General features: G+C 48.0%; 1 protein-coding gene across 12 annotated transcripts in view; it reads right to left on the bottom strand.

Annotated features, from left to right (window-relative positions):
* WAC (WW domain containing adaptor with coiled-coil) overlaps positions 1 to 16,199 on the bottom strand; it is a 600,841-nt gene that overhangs the window by 461,432 nt on the left and 123,210 nt on the right. For 8 of the 12 annotated variants that reach the window (XR_014970123.1, XR_014970125.1, XR_014970124.1 and 5 more), the window contains exons 5-6: positions 1,998 to 2,113; positions 1,795 to 1,910 (exon numbers count right to left, since the gene is read on the bottom strand). Coding sequence is in view for 9 of the 12 variants with exons in the window: in XM_085631783.1 (XP_085487909.1) it covers positions 1,795 to 1,910; positions 1,998 to 2,113 (232 nt within the window). In the remaining 3 variants the exon portion in view is untranslated. The remainder of the gene's footprint in view (positions 1 to 1,794; positions 1,911 to 1,997; positions 2,114 to 16,199) is intronic. The other 4 variants (XM_085631777.1, XM_085631782.1, XM_085631778.1 and 1 more) reach the window with 1 other exon arrangement.

Below are 16,199 nucleotides of genomic sequence, written 5' to 3'. Positions count from 1 at the left end.
ACAGGGTAGCCACTCCTTGGCTACAAGGGAGAGTCTTCAGTCTTCTTCTTTCGTCGAATGTCGAAGGTCCAGAGTTTCTGTTCAGTTTTGCAGGTTCAGGATAATCTAAAGTCTTGAGGCCCAACTCCCACTCTTATACTAATCTGGGGGGCTGGGATACCTGCTAGGTCACGCCTTATGGGTGGGACCTGGGAGGGGGTGGTTACACCCACTTCCCTTTGTCCAGTTTCGCGCCAGAGCTGGGGCTGGAGTGCCCCAGCGCCGGTTTGAACTGGACTATGCAAGGAACACCTTGTGTGCCCCAGGCATGTCTCATTCCTTTCAGCCCACCCTGCCCCAATACACTAAAGGCTGTCTAGAGAGGTGCTAGCACCTCCCCAAGCAGGAAACCTATTGTCCAGGCCTCCCTGGCTGGGATCACTCCCAGCAGCAGGAGGTCAGACTTGTGTCTGTGGCTGCAGCATCCATTTTGTGATGCTGAGGCTTTGGTCAGAGTTAAACAGCAAAGTAGGATTTTAACATGTCTCTCCCTCTAGAAGGGAGGAATAATATCCTCATCACCAGAAATGGTATGGGGGTATTATTCCAAAGTGTTAGACACCTTACACAACATGTTTTGATAAAGCCAAACCATAGTTACCATAACCGTTTAAGATTATAAGGCACTTTAAGAGTATATGGTAGGCTATATCATAGAACAGCTATAAGGACATGGTTCCGAAAGCTGCAGACAGGCTCAGCTCATGCTAGAGCACCATCTCACATGTTACCAAGCACTCTGCCTCCAGGATTGTTAAGGCCTGCCATAGGAGTGACTGATAGGTACACATGTGTCTATATATAAGGGTAGATATAGGCATACTATATCTAAGCAAGGGGTGATTACACGACCTTGCCCCAGCTGAGTGATCAGCCAGTTGTGTCTGATTGGAAGGCCAGACCAGGGGTGGCATAATACATGCTGCAGCCCCTGGGAGGCCTAGGGTACACCTATGCCCTGGGTACCTAGGGTACACTGTACAGGGTCCAATAAGGTGATCATTACCAATTGGGAATGTACCTAGGGTACATGGAGTCCATTTTAAAAAGAGAGCAGACAGCCTGAGACCCTGAATGGCAGGATCTCAGGCCAACTAAGTCGAAAAACCAGCTAGACACTAGGCAAAAAGTTGGGGGTAACCATAGTCAGATATCCACCTTCCTACACTGACATTGTATGGTTTGAATGTGTTTTGTTTTTTGATATCACGTAGGACTTGTATAACTTCTGACATTAGATACAAGATGGTTACTTCATTACAGTTTGATACTTAATGATTGTGCATAATTCAGTCAGGTGGTTGGGAATTGGTATTTTCCACATGTATATCGCTCTTTTCAGATTCATTATCACCTGACTAAGGGCTACACGAGCCCGAAATGCATTGGGATGGGATAAGAAACAAAAGCTACTTTTGTTGTTTAATATGATCTGAAGGAATCAGGTGGGATGAAGAATATTAAATACCACAATTGTATAAAACAAATTCAAGAGAACTTTGATTGATAATTTTTTGATTTAAAGTCTTGAAAACAATTTACCCCTTGCCCGAGGGACACAGGCAGTGCTAAAGGGGACGAACCTCAATTGGGGAAAGAGCTTCTACTATAAAAATGAGAGCAATCAATTCCATCCTAATAAACTGATATCACAAATGAACTGGGATTTTATATCATTGTTTATTAAGGTATCCGCAGAAGCCTTTGATAAAAAAAAAGTTGCAGTATAAATTAATGTATCTATTAAATACTTACATCCACTGGAAAACCCACCAGTACTTGAGGCTTGCATTGCTTCTCTCCTGTAATCTCTATCTTTTGGGAAGCTGTTAACTGCCATTTTACTGGATGGTTCTTTTTGCCTCTGCTCTCTGGAAAAAATTGATCCAAGAAGTAAAACCGATGTAGATTTACATAAGCAAAATTTACATCCTAGTGAAGCATGATTCTCCAAGTACCTTTCAAGCCACTCTTTTGGTTTCTCCCATTGGGAAACTTCTGTCCTGCAGTTGTAGTAGTATTTTTTGCCAGAAGAGCTAATGTGCTCAGACCAGTCATCGGCAGGATCATATGTCTGAAAACAATTTATAAAAGTAATCAAATAAACATTCAAACATTTTTGCATATTACTCTGATGTGCAGCTAAATGTAGTAATTTGACAAAATAACATTCCCATGGATTAGCACATACTGAAAAATTCTAAGCAGGATATTGAACACATCTGCAGAATGTTCATTAATATTTATAAGTACTCTGAAGAGAAAGCTCATCTCCAAATAAGGAGGATAACTAGAAAACAGAACAAATGAAAAGAAAGTAATGCCTTGCCCTTAAAGAAAGCTACCTTCCAGAAAAGATTGAGGCACACTTTTATATGGGATCCATCAACTTGCAAACCACCACATTCAATTCCTTTGAAAAATGGTCTTCCTGGGGCTAAATTATTCATGCATGCCAAGAGTTAGATTTTACCTGGTTGACTAAGCCTCTGAAGCCTGTAGTTAAAGCCTTATGGGTGCTATAAAGTAGAGAGATTAGACGGAGGTCTCTTGCAGACTACAAGAGCTACAGCCTAGACACATTCAGTATAGAGAAATGCAAACAATTCACAAAAAATCCAAAATAAAATTTGTAGATGGGCACACTTTCTAAAGCACAAGTCAATACACAGGCTCATCTACAGAAATAGATAAGAAGGACTGGGGTGCAGAATGTATGCAATATACTTTTTGCCATTATACTTAGGGCACTGGCAAACAATAGAAAACAAAACAAACACTGCCTAGGTATTCAACTCCTGACAAGAACCTACAGTAAATGCTGCAGAAGTGAGAAGTATCTCATCAGTCCAGCACAACTTGTTAGGCTAAACAGTTTATTGAAGCAGCCCACAAATGCCCATCAGCCAACCACTGCTATGTAAACTCCATTTCTAAATTGTTTTTATATAGCGCTTACTACCCCTGTTGAAGCGCGTTGCGGCAAGTGGCACGCAACTTTGGAACTCAAGTTCAACAGTAGATTAACAATACACGTTTATTCTTTGTGCATCACGTGGGTTAGATTTGGGCTCTTTATTTCTTATGAGTTTATTACAGTTTAGAGTACGGATAGAATGATGGCAATGGATTTGAAAGGGGAAGTAGTATGATGCTTTTCTAAGTAGTGGCCATGGAGGCGTGGTAGGGAGTCTGAGAAGGACATTTGTGAGTTGACAGTTTTTTGTTTTTTTTTAGTAATTGAAATTAATACATCCATATAAGCACATCCCATTTCTTAAATTATCAGTAGAAGGCGTAAGCCCCTCTATTTATGCACCTATTTGTAGGCTGAAGTAGGAATTCTGACATGGTTTGATCTACACATTTATCGTGTGATGTAATAAACGTTAACAAATTTTTCCCCTTATATAAATATATCTGCTTAGAATAGGAAGCATAGTTAATATATAAAGACAACTCATCTCCATTCCATGAGAAGCGCCAGTTGTCAAGTCGGAGTCTACTGTTGTGGCACGCTGTTCTGTTCAGAGTATTATCAATATGTGGGGAACAGCCAGCTCTTGACTAATCTTCTTAAACTGAGATGGTCGTTGTGAGAAAGTGCCATCTTTCTTGCATGGTATGCCCCCACTTTTTGCTAAATTGCTGAATGTACTTTGATTGAGTGTACCCTGGGTTCCTGCCAATCAGGTGCCCAGGGCCTATGTTCCTTCCTTAAACCACACAAACTCCAAATTGGCAAACCCTAGCCACATGTCAGCCCCTAGTAAATGGTACCCTAGGTACCCAGGGCCTTGTGGCCAGGGAAGGCCTCTAAGGGCTGCAGCACTCATTGTGCCACCCTCAGAGGCCCTGTACCCTTACACACACACACTGCCCTTGCAGGCTGAGTGTCTGGGTGCAGGACAAAACAAAGAGTCGACATGGCACACATCACTGTGTACCATGCCCATCACCTACACTGCCAAGGCATATGTCAGCCACCCCTCTAGCTGGGTGCATTACGCCTATGGTGTGGGCGCAGGAGCCCTGTGCCCCTACAGTAACCGGGTCCATTCCTGGGCGCTGTAAGTGCAGTGCTGTCATTTAAGAGTACATGGTGCTGAGAGCTCGTCAAACACGAGCTCCACAGCACCATAATGGCAACACTGAAGCCTGGGAAGTTTGGTATCAAACTTCTCAGCACATTGAACCCACACTGATGCCAGTATGGGATGTAATGTACTAAGCACCCCAGAGGACATCTTAGAGATGCCCCCTTACAGCTAACTTACAATCCACGTCTGCTCTGAGGCTGCCCAGGCTGCCACACAGCAGACACGTTGCTGGACCCCTGGGTGGGAGAGCTCCTGCTCTCCCGGGCCTGCAACAATGCACATCCTGGGTGAGGTGAGTTTCCCCAGGCCACTGCAACCCCCCACTCTGGTGGGAAGCTTGGCCGGAAACCCCATACAAGGACAGGGGATGTGCCAGCCTGCCCACCCCACCCCTCAGGTGGGGGAGGCGAGGTGAAGCACATCTCCGGGCTCTCGCCATCTTGAAGATGGGAGGCCCTACCCTATCAGGATTAGGCTACTGCCCCCCCTCCCACAGGAGAGAGGCAGGATAGGGGGTGTACCCACCCCAGGACAAGGACCCATTGGTCCCTGGCCTTCACCTACCTGTAACGCCCCTAAATCTAGTATTTAGGGGCACCCTGAACCTTCCTTCCTCAGATTCCAGATAGAAAACTACAAGAAGAGCAAGAAGAACAAAGACCTGCCCTGCAGCTGCTAAAAAGAGAAGACCCCAACTGCTTAGGCCCCAGCCCTACCGGCCTGTCGACTCTCGAACCTGCACCAGCGCGGCATCTCTCGTGGCCAGCAACCTCACCAACCCCGGAGGACCTGGCTACCTTTTGGCTCTAAGCCCCTGAGACTCCCATGAGTAGAGGCTCTACTCAAGAAACCTATTTTTAACCCCTGGCAGCAGCCCGGAACCGCGGACCCAACACACTCTGCACCAGCCAAGCCTGGCCAGTGCCGGAGTGGACAAAGACCCTGAGGACGACCCCACGGCGACTGTGACCCCGAGTCCGGCACCCAAGGACCCCCCTCGACATTCCGGAAGAAGCCTGCAGCCTCAGAACAGAGTGCCACCCCAACCGCGATCAACCAGAGGGTAAGATTTCCGACATCAAAAGGCACCCCTGCACCCGGCGCCCTGCGGCCCCCTGTGCCCAATCCCGGGGTACCCACCTAACCTACAACTACCCAACTTACCTCTCAAAGTGGTGGTGGCACCTGAAGCATCCTCGTCCCAGAGCTTGCAGCCTTTTTCCAAACCGGAACATTCCCATTGATTTCCATTGAGCGCCCGACGGCTCAAAAGCACCCTGCACCCAGCCGCCCGAGTGGCCCTGGCAGTGCCCTCTCTACACTAACCTACTTCCCCACTTGCCCTGAGTAAGTGACCAGGAGCCCAGCTCCCACAGCCGCGTGGCTTGCCAGACAGCAGCCACCAACCAAGGCCCCCCTATCCCTCATAGGATAACATTGGGCCTAACTCTCTCTGCACCCGGCCGTCCTGAAACCGCTGAGGATGAACCAACTGTACCCACCTGACACTGGGGGACCCCTGAGTCTATGCCCGGAATTTCAACTCTGCCAGTCGAGTACTTACCCTTAAACCGCTAACTTCATTTTCCTCATAGGGTAACATTGACTGGCTTTTTCTTCAAAAATCTTCTAAGTGTGAACTTTTCAAAACTACAAATATTCACCAAAAATCAGCCAAGTGACAAAAACGAATTTACTCACCTGCTCCTAGGTGAGCTCCCAGTGCTGGATCTTGGTGCCCAGCCCTGACTCTGAAAAGTGTCCACAACTATACTTACCTCTAACTCATTTTTCTCCCATAGGAAACCATTGTCTGCTTTTCTGTGAAATTTCTTCTAAGTGTCTTTTTTTGCAAATTTGAAATATTCTTTTAAAATCGTACCATTTCTGCAAACGAAATTACTTACCTGTTTTTGATAAGGACCCCAGTCCTGGGTCTAGGTACCCAGTCCTGGATTACTAAAGTAACGATAAAGTACTCTACCTGCAATTTGAATTTCTTGCCATAGAGATCCATTGAATGTTTTCCTTGAAATATTTTCTAAGTGCTAACTTTTGAAATAGCTAAATATTATTTAAAAATCATTACAGTTATTAAGTCGACTTTCATCACTTGATTCTGAATACTGACCCAGGGCTGGATCTAGGAGCCAGACCTGGAATTCCAAAAGTAATCTGAAAAGTGATTTATTACAAATAACCTGAATTTACCATTGAGCTCAATGCATTGTTATGTTTAGGAAATAGGATTGTTTATTGCAACCAACTGTGACTGTTTACACAAATTTATTGCCTAAGACAAAAGTATTTATATTTAACCTCTCATTCTGAGAAAGTATATTTTTATCCCCTTTGTGGTTCTAAAAATAAAACAAGCATATATTTTATATATATAAACCATTGGCCTAGAGTTCAGTTATTGAGTGTGTGAAACCATTTGCTGACTGAGTGTGTACAATAAATGCTTTACACTGTTCTCTGGTACTGCCTTACTGCTCGACCAAGCTACCACTTTTGAGAGTAAGGTCATACCTAACTTTGACCTCTATCAGCCTCTGGGGGACTGTGGACTCTGTACACCCTGTACCTATTAGGGAACAGTATATACAGAGCCACTTTCTCACACGGGGCGTACTTGGATCAGGAGGGTAATTGCAGCTAGCGAGTGGTACTCTCCTTTAATACAATATGGAGTTTTATGCAACGTGCAAGTTTGAGCTGCGGCGGACTGTGGGAGTATGCAGCAAAAATGCTTGTTAGTATAGAGTGCTAAAACAATATGCGAGAAAGCTTTTTAAAAAGTATTGTGTGTGAAGGAAGATTGTATGGGTGAATGGCAGAGTAGGGAATAAGGAGCAGTGGGGGGGGGGGGGCAAATGAGGTAAGAGCGGCAACTTGTTTCAAAAGTAGTAATGAAAGCGTAAAGTAATGCGAGTGTATTTTTACATGTGAAGTGTTGAATTGTTTTGTGGGCTGGTAGCGTTATTTTTTAGAATAACAAACAATGGTATCAGTGCAATAAGATATTAATACACTTAAACAATAACAAGAAGTAGCAGGAATCCAAAACGTGTCTTAAAGCGCCAAAATGTTATATTAATATGGGTGCTGCAGTAGAGCGTGAACTTTAAGCATTGCTAAGCATTGTATGTAATACGCAAAAGTCTATTTTTAAATATTGGAAATACTTTGTGGAAAATGGTATTACGGTAAAAAAGAAAAGGCCTTTTTTGTATAGAAAGATTGTTGATTACTTACCGTTTTTTTGGGAAAGTAGTACTTAAGAAGGGTGGGGCTGGCAAGATATATTCCAATAGTTCTTTTTGCTGATGTAATTGCGCATGTTTTTTTGGTGCAAGTTGCCACAAATTAACCAGTGGGCTGTAGATTAGTACGTAGGTGTGGTAGAAACGTGAAAACGGTATACTGTATGTGCTTATATATGCTTGTGTTTTACTAACAACATATATGACACCAGTAGGGCCTAATAGGGGAACAGAAGTGAGGTTGCAAGTGAGGGCAAGCTAGATATTTTGTGCAAGGGGCCATAATTTACATATGAATTAGTAATAAAAGTACTCCCAATTATGTGTTTAGCTCGCAAAAACTGTATCGTGAAAAAATGCAAAATGGCATGTTGGGGCTGTGAAAAATATGTAGAATAAATTGTTTTATTAAAAGCATAATCTAAAGTGTAGTAAAGTCTGAGCAAATGTGTAGTATTGAATATGCTACTTACCAGTGTGCATCTGTTCTTGGCATGTAGGGCTGCTGACATTCATATCTGTGCATAGATCGCCGCCTAGTGTTGGGTCCGGATGTTTGCACGTTGTTGTCCTGGAAGAGTCTTCGAAGTATCCTTGGATAGGTGACTCCTCCCCTGGACTACAGTGCGCATGGGCATCCTCTCCATCCTCAGATTGTTTTTCGCCATTGTGGCAGTGATGGAGTAGATACAGAAAGTGATGACCATGCTTGCAGTAATTCTGAGAGCTGCAGCTGCGACAGGCGCCGGGGAGGAGGGAGGGCGATATGAATGTCAGCAGCCCTACATGCCAAGAACAGATGCATACTGGTAAGTAGCATATTCAGTTCGAGGCATGTGGGCTGCTGAATTCATATCTGTGCATAGAATACATAGCAGTGCCCTCTATTGGCGGCGGCTACCCGTGCCAGCTGCAGCGGTCTGAAAAAGTGTTTTGAGAACAGCCTGTCCTACAGCTGCCTGCTGTTTTGACTGCACATCTACGCAATAGTGTTTTGTAAATGTGTGTGTAGTGGACCATGTGGCTGCTCTGCATATATCATGCAGGGGAATATTTCCTAGGAAGGCCATGGAAGCCCCCAACTTACGTGTTGAGTGGGCTCGTGGTGGAATAGTTAATGTGCGTTTTGCTTTTTGATAACAGATTTGAATACACTTAACTATCCATCTGGCTATCCCTGCTTTGGAGATGGCGTTACCTTTGTGGTGTGGGGCAAAGGCAACGAACAGTTGTTTTGTCTTCCTGAAGGGTTTAGTCCTATCGATGTAGTACATGAGGGCCCTCCGTACATCTAGTGTATGTAGTGCCCTTTCTGCAACAGTTTGTGGGTTTTGGAAGAAAACTGGCAGTTCAATAGTCTGATTCATGTGGAACTGCGATATTACTTTGGGCATGAATTTGGGGTTGGTACGTAGTACGACCCTGTTGGCGTGAACCTGTATAAATGGCTCTTGAACGGTTAGTGCCTGGAGTTCACTAACTCTTCTTAAGGAAGTGATCGCTACAAGGAAGGCCACTTTCCAGGTAAGGAATTGAATCTCGCATGAGTGTAGAGGTTCAAAGGGTGGACCCATCAGGCGTGTGAGGACCAAGTTGAGGTTCCACATTGGAGCCGGTGGGTGGCTTGGTGGAATGACTCGTTTGAGTCCTTCCAAGAATGCTTTGATGGCAGGCACTCTGAATAGAGAGAGGTGCTGCCTAGTTTGCAGATAGGCTGAGATTGCGGTCAAATGGACACGTATAGAGGTGTACGCCAGATTGCATCGATATAGGTGTAAGAGGTAACAGATGATGTTTTGGATGGATGCGTCCAGCGGGTTGATGTCATTATTACCGCAATAAATGACGAACCTTTTCCATTTGGCTGCATAGCAAGCTCTGGTAGTGGGTCTCCTGGCCTCCTTGATGATGTCCATACAGTCAGGTGGCAGGTTGAGATAGCCAAACTCTAGGACTTCAGGAGCCAGATCGCCAGGTTCAGCTGTTGCGGATCTGGGTGCTGAACCTCTCCATGGTTCTGCGTCAAATGCGCGGGTTTGATCCGCAGCCTTTGATGCGGCACCACGGAAAGTTCGAGGAAGGTGGTGTACCACGGCTGGCGTGCCCAAGTGGGAGCAACTAGGACGAGTGTCAGGGAGTGTTGTCGGAGTTTGCGAGCCACCAGCGGTATCAATGGCGCTGGGGGAAAAGCGTACGCAAATCTGCCGGACCAGTTCATCCATATCGCATTGCCCTGCGACTGCGGATGTGGGAATCTGGCGGCGAAGCTTTGGCATTTTGCGTTTTCGCTTGTCGCGAATAGGTCTATCTCCGGATGACCCCACTGCTGGAAGTACGGTTGGAGTACTGATGGGTGTAACTCCCACTCGTGCATCTGGTGGCTGTGTCTGCTGAGCAGATCCGCCATCTGGTTGTCCTTGCCAGGGAGGTGTTCCGCCATGAGGAACATGTTCCTTTGAATGGCCCACTTCCACATGCTCTGAGCCAGATGAGACAACTGTGGAGAGTGTGTTCCTCCCTGTTTCTGTATGTAGTACATTGCGGTCATGTTGTCCGTCCGGATCAACACGACCTTGTTGCATAGATGTACTTTGAATGCCTTCATGGCTAGGAAGATTGCCATCAGTTCCAGAAGGTTGATGTGCAACTTCTTTTGTTGTGTTGTCCATAGTCCCTGCACTGTGTAGTGGAGTACATGAGCTCCCCATCCCTGGAGAGACGCGTCCGCTGTCAGTACTATATGTGGGACAGGCTCTTGGAATGGTCGGCCCTTGCAAAGGTTTTGTGGATTCCACCAATGCAGAGAGTTGTATGCCCGACCACTCACCAACACTAGGTCCTTCAACTGTCCTTGAGCCTGATTCCACTGACGTGCTAGGCACTCCTGAAGTGGGCGCATATGTAATCTCGCGTGCGGGACTATGAAGATGCAGGAGGCCATCATGCCTATCAACTGCATAAACACTCGCGCTGGAAGTGAGTGATTGGGTTTGAACTTGGAGATCAGCAGTTGTATGCTGTTGATCCTCACTAAATTTGGCTGAGCTGTGGCCGCCAGAGTGTCTATAGTCGCACCTAGGTACTGTTGTACGTGTGCGGGCTGGAGATGGGACTTTGGGTAATTTAGTGAGAATCCCAGACTGTGAAGAAGGTGAATGGTGCGGGACATGTGGCTTGCACATTGCTGGGCTGACTTCGCTTGAACGAGCCAGTCGTCTAGGTAGGGGTAGACGTGTATATGCTGCCTCCGTAGATGTGCTGCCACCGTAGCTAGGCACTTCGTGAAAACCCTGGGCGCTGTTGTCACGCCGAAGGGAAGGACTTTGAACTGATAGTGCTGCCCTTGAACAGTGAACCTGAGGTATTTTTTGTGTGAGGGGTGGATGGGTATGTGAAAGTACGCATCCTTGAGGTCCAGTGTGGCTAGGAAGTCTCCCTGCTTGAGAAGCGGAAGGACTTGCTGTAGAGTGAGCATGTGAAAGTGCTCTGAAAGAATGTACTGGTTCAGGGGTCTCAGGTCTAATATAGGTCTGAGCGACCCGTCCTTTTTTGGAATTAAGAAGTAGAGGGAGTACACTCCCGTACCCTGCTCTTGGATGGGTACGACCTCTATAGCGCCTTTTAGAAGCATACTTTGCACCTCTTGCTGTAAGAGCGTTAAGTGCTCTGAGGACATAGGACGGCTTCTTGGTGGTATTGTGGGTGGAGTGGAGGTTAACTCCAGACAGTAACCGTATTTTACAATATCTTTGACCCACCTGTCCGTGGTGATGGAGTTCCACGTGGACAGGAACCTTTGTAGCCTTCCCCCGACAGGTGTTGTGGTCGGGAGGAAGGGAGAGGGCGTCACTGCTTGTTCTTGGGGGAGGACCTGGTGTTGCCGTAGCCACGTCCTCTGCCCTTTGTACTGGAGCCACGATATCCACCTCGGGTGTTTTTATCGTAGGTGGTCTGTGTATTGCCTTTGTTATGTTTGTTGTGACCCCTGTCCTCTACCTGCTCCCTTGTTTCCGGGGCGACGAAAGGAGCCGCTCCGAAAGGACTGAGTTTGTAGGGCGCCCATGGACTTTGCAGTGTCCGTGTCCTTTTTTATCTTCGAGGGTGGTGTCAACCTCTGGCCCGAATAAATAGTCGGGGTTGACGGGCTGGTTGAGTATATTGTTTTGTACCTCAGGCTTGAATCCTGAGATCCGTAGCCAGGCATGTCGTCGCAGCATGACGCTTGTGTTTATGGCTCTGGCAGCCGTGTCTGCAGCATCTAGTGCACATTTGATGGAAGCATTCGTGAGTAGCTGTCCTTCTCTGATGAGCATTTCTGCGCCTTCCTTGAACTGGTCAGGGAGATGTTGGAAGATTTGCTCCAGTGTGTCATAGTGCGCTCTATCATAGCGAGCAAGGAGCGCTTGAGTGTTGGCTATGCGCCATATGTTGGCAGCTTGGGCGGCAACTCTTTTGCCAGAGGTCTCTAACACCTTGGACTCTTTGTCCGGGGGAGGAGCGTCACCTGTCGTTTGCGAGTGTGCCCTCTTGCGTGCATTCGCTACGACGATGGAGTCGAGTGGTAATTGGCCTCTGATGTAAGTAGGATCCCCAGGTGCTGATCTGTATTTCTTATCAATCCTGGGGTTTATCACTCGTGCCCTGGTGGGTTCCTTGAAAATGTCCTTGGCTGGTTTGAGGACCCCCTTCAACATTGGCAGAGTCTTTACATGTCTTTCTGAGGATGCAAAGGTGTCCATTAGAAAGTCATCTTCGATGGTATCAGAGTGAAGCTGTACCCCATGGTTATTTGCAGCACGTTCAATAAGAGCGTTGAACGCCGCAGTATCCTCCGTAGGAGATGTTTTTGCCCCATAGAGTTGTGGGTCCTGTGCATCGAGAGGTGCACTGGGGTCTGCAGGGTCGCCCCAAGTTTGATCAGGGTCCTGCTGGTCATCAGGGTCTGTGTCTACATGGTAGGGGACTTGGTCATCCATGTAGTCCTCCAATGCATCCGTGTCGGAGCGTGTGGGGGAGAACCGGTGTGGATCCTGGTAGGATGAATGGAAAGGTTCATAAAGGAGAGGTTCTGATTCTACAGGCAACTTCCTTTTTAGTGGGATCCTGAAAGGGTCCAATGGCGGCTCCGAAGTTATCCTTCGGTCGTGGAGAATCATCCTGCCAGTGTCGGCGTCGATGACACGTGCCGGAGACGTCTCAGCAGGTGTGACCGTAGTTTGGGTGACCCGTGTCCTGAGTTGGAACATTTTTGGGATTGTCGACGGAGGCAAGCCGAAGGTAATGTTGGCCGGCACCGAAGAGGCTGCTGGAGCTCCGATCGAACCGGAACCCGACGTGTCCTGGAGGACAGCCGTGGTTTTGCTGCCTTGCGTCGCACCAGGTCGTACTTGGGGCGTCTGAGGCTTTGGCACCGGCCAGGTTCGTAGAGGCGGCCGAGGATTTTTTCGGCGCCGGCGGTTCCTCGAGTCGAGGTGCGGAGATCACCGTTGAAGTCTTCGATACGTGAGGCTTAGGCGTCGTCGAGGGAGCGATGCGAGACGCAGCAGGCGGTACGGCCCTCGGTGTCGCTGGTGCCGGTAGCCGAGCAGGTTTGTCGGTGCCGATGGCCTTTTTCCGTTTGTCGACTCCGACGTCACCCGCTTCAAGTTCGGCACCGAAGTCTCTCTTGGTGCGGTCGGTGCCGACGCGTTGCGCTGGCGTCGAAGGCCTCGATCCGACCAGCGCCACTTTCAGTTTCGGTTTCGGAGGAACCGGAGCAGCTTTCGGTTTCGGTTTTGCGGTAGGGAAACCAGCTGGTTTATGCAGTAATGGCTGCCGCTGAACGTCCGAGGCCGGGCCCGAGGGCGGGGCCGAAGAACTGCGGGATGGGTCTCTGGTAAGGCCCGAAGGCGATCCCTCGACCGGAGCCATAGGCTGTGGCACTGGTGTTTCTTCGGTTTGAACAGGTAGGCCTTGTTCATCATTGGAGCTACTCTCTTCGGCCCCTAAGGCCTCCTCGTCGTCTCCTACCTCGGTGTCGTCTTCACCTCTGTGGAAGAGTGACTCGTCCACCTCGTCCGATCCGGGTTCGTGTTCGGAAACGGGACTGGAGGGCAAGACTTCTAATTCCTCGGCCTCGTCGAAAATGTCTGTTGGGGCCGGTGCCGCATGCTGCGCCTCGAGTCTCGCCGCTCGTCGATTCCGTAGAGTCTTCTTGGAACGGAACCGGGCACAGGCCATGCATGTCGATTCGTCGTGGTCCGGCGAAAGGCATTTGTTGCACACCGGATGGACGTCGATGTGTGGGTACTTCGCATTGCATACCGGACACCTTTTGAATGGCGTCCTCGATTCCATCGTCGAAGTAGTCGATGGACAGGTAAATGCGAAAAAAGTCGGTGCTGAAAGTTAGTAAACTAACAAGATTGTATCGAAACCCGATCGATAAACAGTACCGACGCAAACTAAAGGCCTTTTGGCCTCGACAAAATATTTTCCTAACTTGAGCTAAGATAGCACATCCGAACCCAATGGCGGAAAAAAACAATCTGAGGATGGAGAGGATGCCCATGCGCACTGTAGTCCAGGGGAGGAGTCACCTATCCAAGGATACTTCGAAGACTCTTCCAGGACAACAACGTGCAAACATCCGGACCCAACACTAGGCGGCGATCTATGCACAGATATGAATTCAGCAGCCCACATGCCTCGAACATTACGTATTGGAAGAAAAGCGTGTTTGGAACAACCGGTTATAATAGTGCAACTAGGTTAAAGATGGCTGTTTGCTTAGTGGCAAAACATGGGAGCTGTATGGGACAACTGTAATGAAACTGCAAAATGTGCATTTGTGTGAATGCAAAACATCAAATGGACAGGCAGATGCGACGAAGGCGCCTTGCAGTCTAGATTTTTTATTTTTGCAATCGTAAAGAAAGATTTTAAGGGGGCGGGTAAAAGCGCAGCATGTGGTATACGAACCACAACAAGCTGCTTTTAATTGGGTAATTGACAACGCAGAATAGATGGTGAAGTAGATTAGGTTAAGGAAGTGGCCTCCTAATATGTATAATTAAGGGTAAAAAGGGCTGTACTAGGAACAGGCTGTTTGAGGAAGAGAAGTAAGCAAGTACGTAGCCGAAAAACAACAGTATCAAAATATAAGGCCGGCGGAGCGTGGCGCGCTTGGCGGGGGAGCGCATTCCAGGCGGGGAAGCGGACCCTTTGAAGTGCTCCCAAAAGCGGAGTGCATGGCGGCACGATGCGCGTAATTGTGCGCTTGCTAGCCATGCAATCCGCTTTTGTGAGCACTTTGAAAAGCCCTTTTACAATAGTCTCGCTTTGCGATCGCTTACGCGATAGCAAGGCGAGACCTAAAAATGGGTTAACAAACTTGACTTGCAAAATGAAAAGGCCTTGGGAATCGCTGGGGCTTCACTCCTGCAGTGTTAGCAGGTAAGTAATCAGCCCACGGGAGACGCGTGCAGTGTCTAAACACAGTGGCGGGTTTCCTATTGGTTTCAATGGCGTAAGTCGCGGTTTGTAATTTAAAGTTTTAGGGCACTTTGAGGAAGTCAACAAGCAAGCCACTTACAGGGTAAGTATTTCGAGGGCCAACACACACTTGGGCACCGGAGTGCACGAGTTACCTCACCCAGGGAAGCCAGGTGCATGAGTGACGAGGAACAGCAATACCAGGGAACCGTGCACTGATTTCGAGTGCAAACCCTAAACAACGTTCTACGAACTTGTGCTTTGGACCATCTGTAGTCCAAGTCCAGGGACTCCACTCGAAATCAGTGCACGGTTCCCTGGTATTGCTGTTCCTAGTCACTCATGGGGTCCAGATGCCACAGCTTCGCTGGGGACTCAAAATGGCCGTCGAGAGGTTAGGAAATCCGCTTCATGGGATGCAGGGACTTCGGACTCCGGCGGGAGCGGTGAAGTTTGCAACCATTGACCAAAGTTACTGGTGCCTGACAAGCAGGGGAGTCACTCCTTGACTCCAAGGGAGATTCTTCAGTCTTCCAGAGATAGTGGAACGTCGAAGGGCCAGGATGATTCTTCGTAGAGCGTCGTCCAGGGTTAATCTGAATTGCATTGGCAATGCTTGGTATCTTATAGTGAAGATAGGGGAGGGACTAGCTCTATGACCACTCCTCTAGGAGGGTCAGGGTAGTGGGTGGTTACACCCACTTCCCTTTGTCCAGTTTCGCGCCAGAGCAGGGGCAGGTAGCCCCTGAACCGGTTTGAGCTGGCATATGCACAGAGCAGCCTACTGTTCCCCCAGTGCAGGACTTCAAAGCACTCTAAGAGTGCACCCACCCAGCTCCAATACACTAAATCCTGTCTGGGAGGTGGTGACATCTCCCTGTGACAGGATACCCTTTGTTGGGCTTCCTCTACTGCGAGTTTCGGTCAGCAGCAGGAGGGAAGCCCAGTGACTGTGCTGGTGGCATCCATTTTGTGATGACAGGGCTCTAGAAGATTTCTACCGTTTAGTACAGTGGGTACATGTCGTCCCCTCTAGAAGGGTGGAATTATACTCCCACACCAGTTACTGGTGTGGGGGTATGATTCCAAGTTGTTTGACACCAAACACGACATGTTTTGATGCAGTCATTCCAAAGTTAGCATTTACCGCAAGGTTATAATGCACTTAAGAGTATATGGTTTAACCGCATCCACAAACAGCAACAGAGAATAGACTCTGCCAGCTGCAGAGGGGTCCTGCTCATGCAGAAGCACCCCCACACATAGTAAACCAAGCACCCTGCCCTCAGGATTGTTAGGGCCTGCAAGAGGGGTGACTGAT

The sequence above is a fragment of the Triturus cristatus genome, chromosome 10 (assembly GCF_964204655.1).
Source record: "Triturus cristatus chromosome 10, aTriCri1.1, whole genome shotgun sequence".
NCBI lineage: Eukaryota > Metazoa > Chordata > Amphibia > Caudata > Salamandridae > Triturus > Triturus cristatus.
This window is presented reverse-complemented; position numbering and strand designations above follow the sequence as displayed.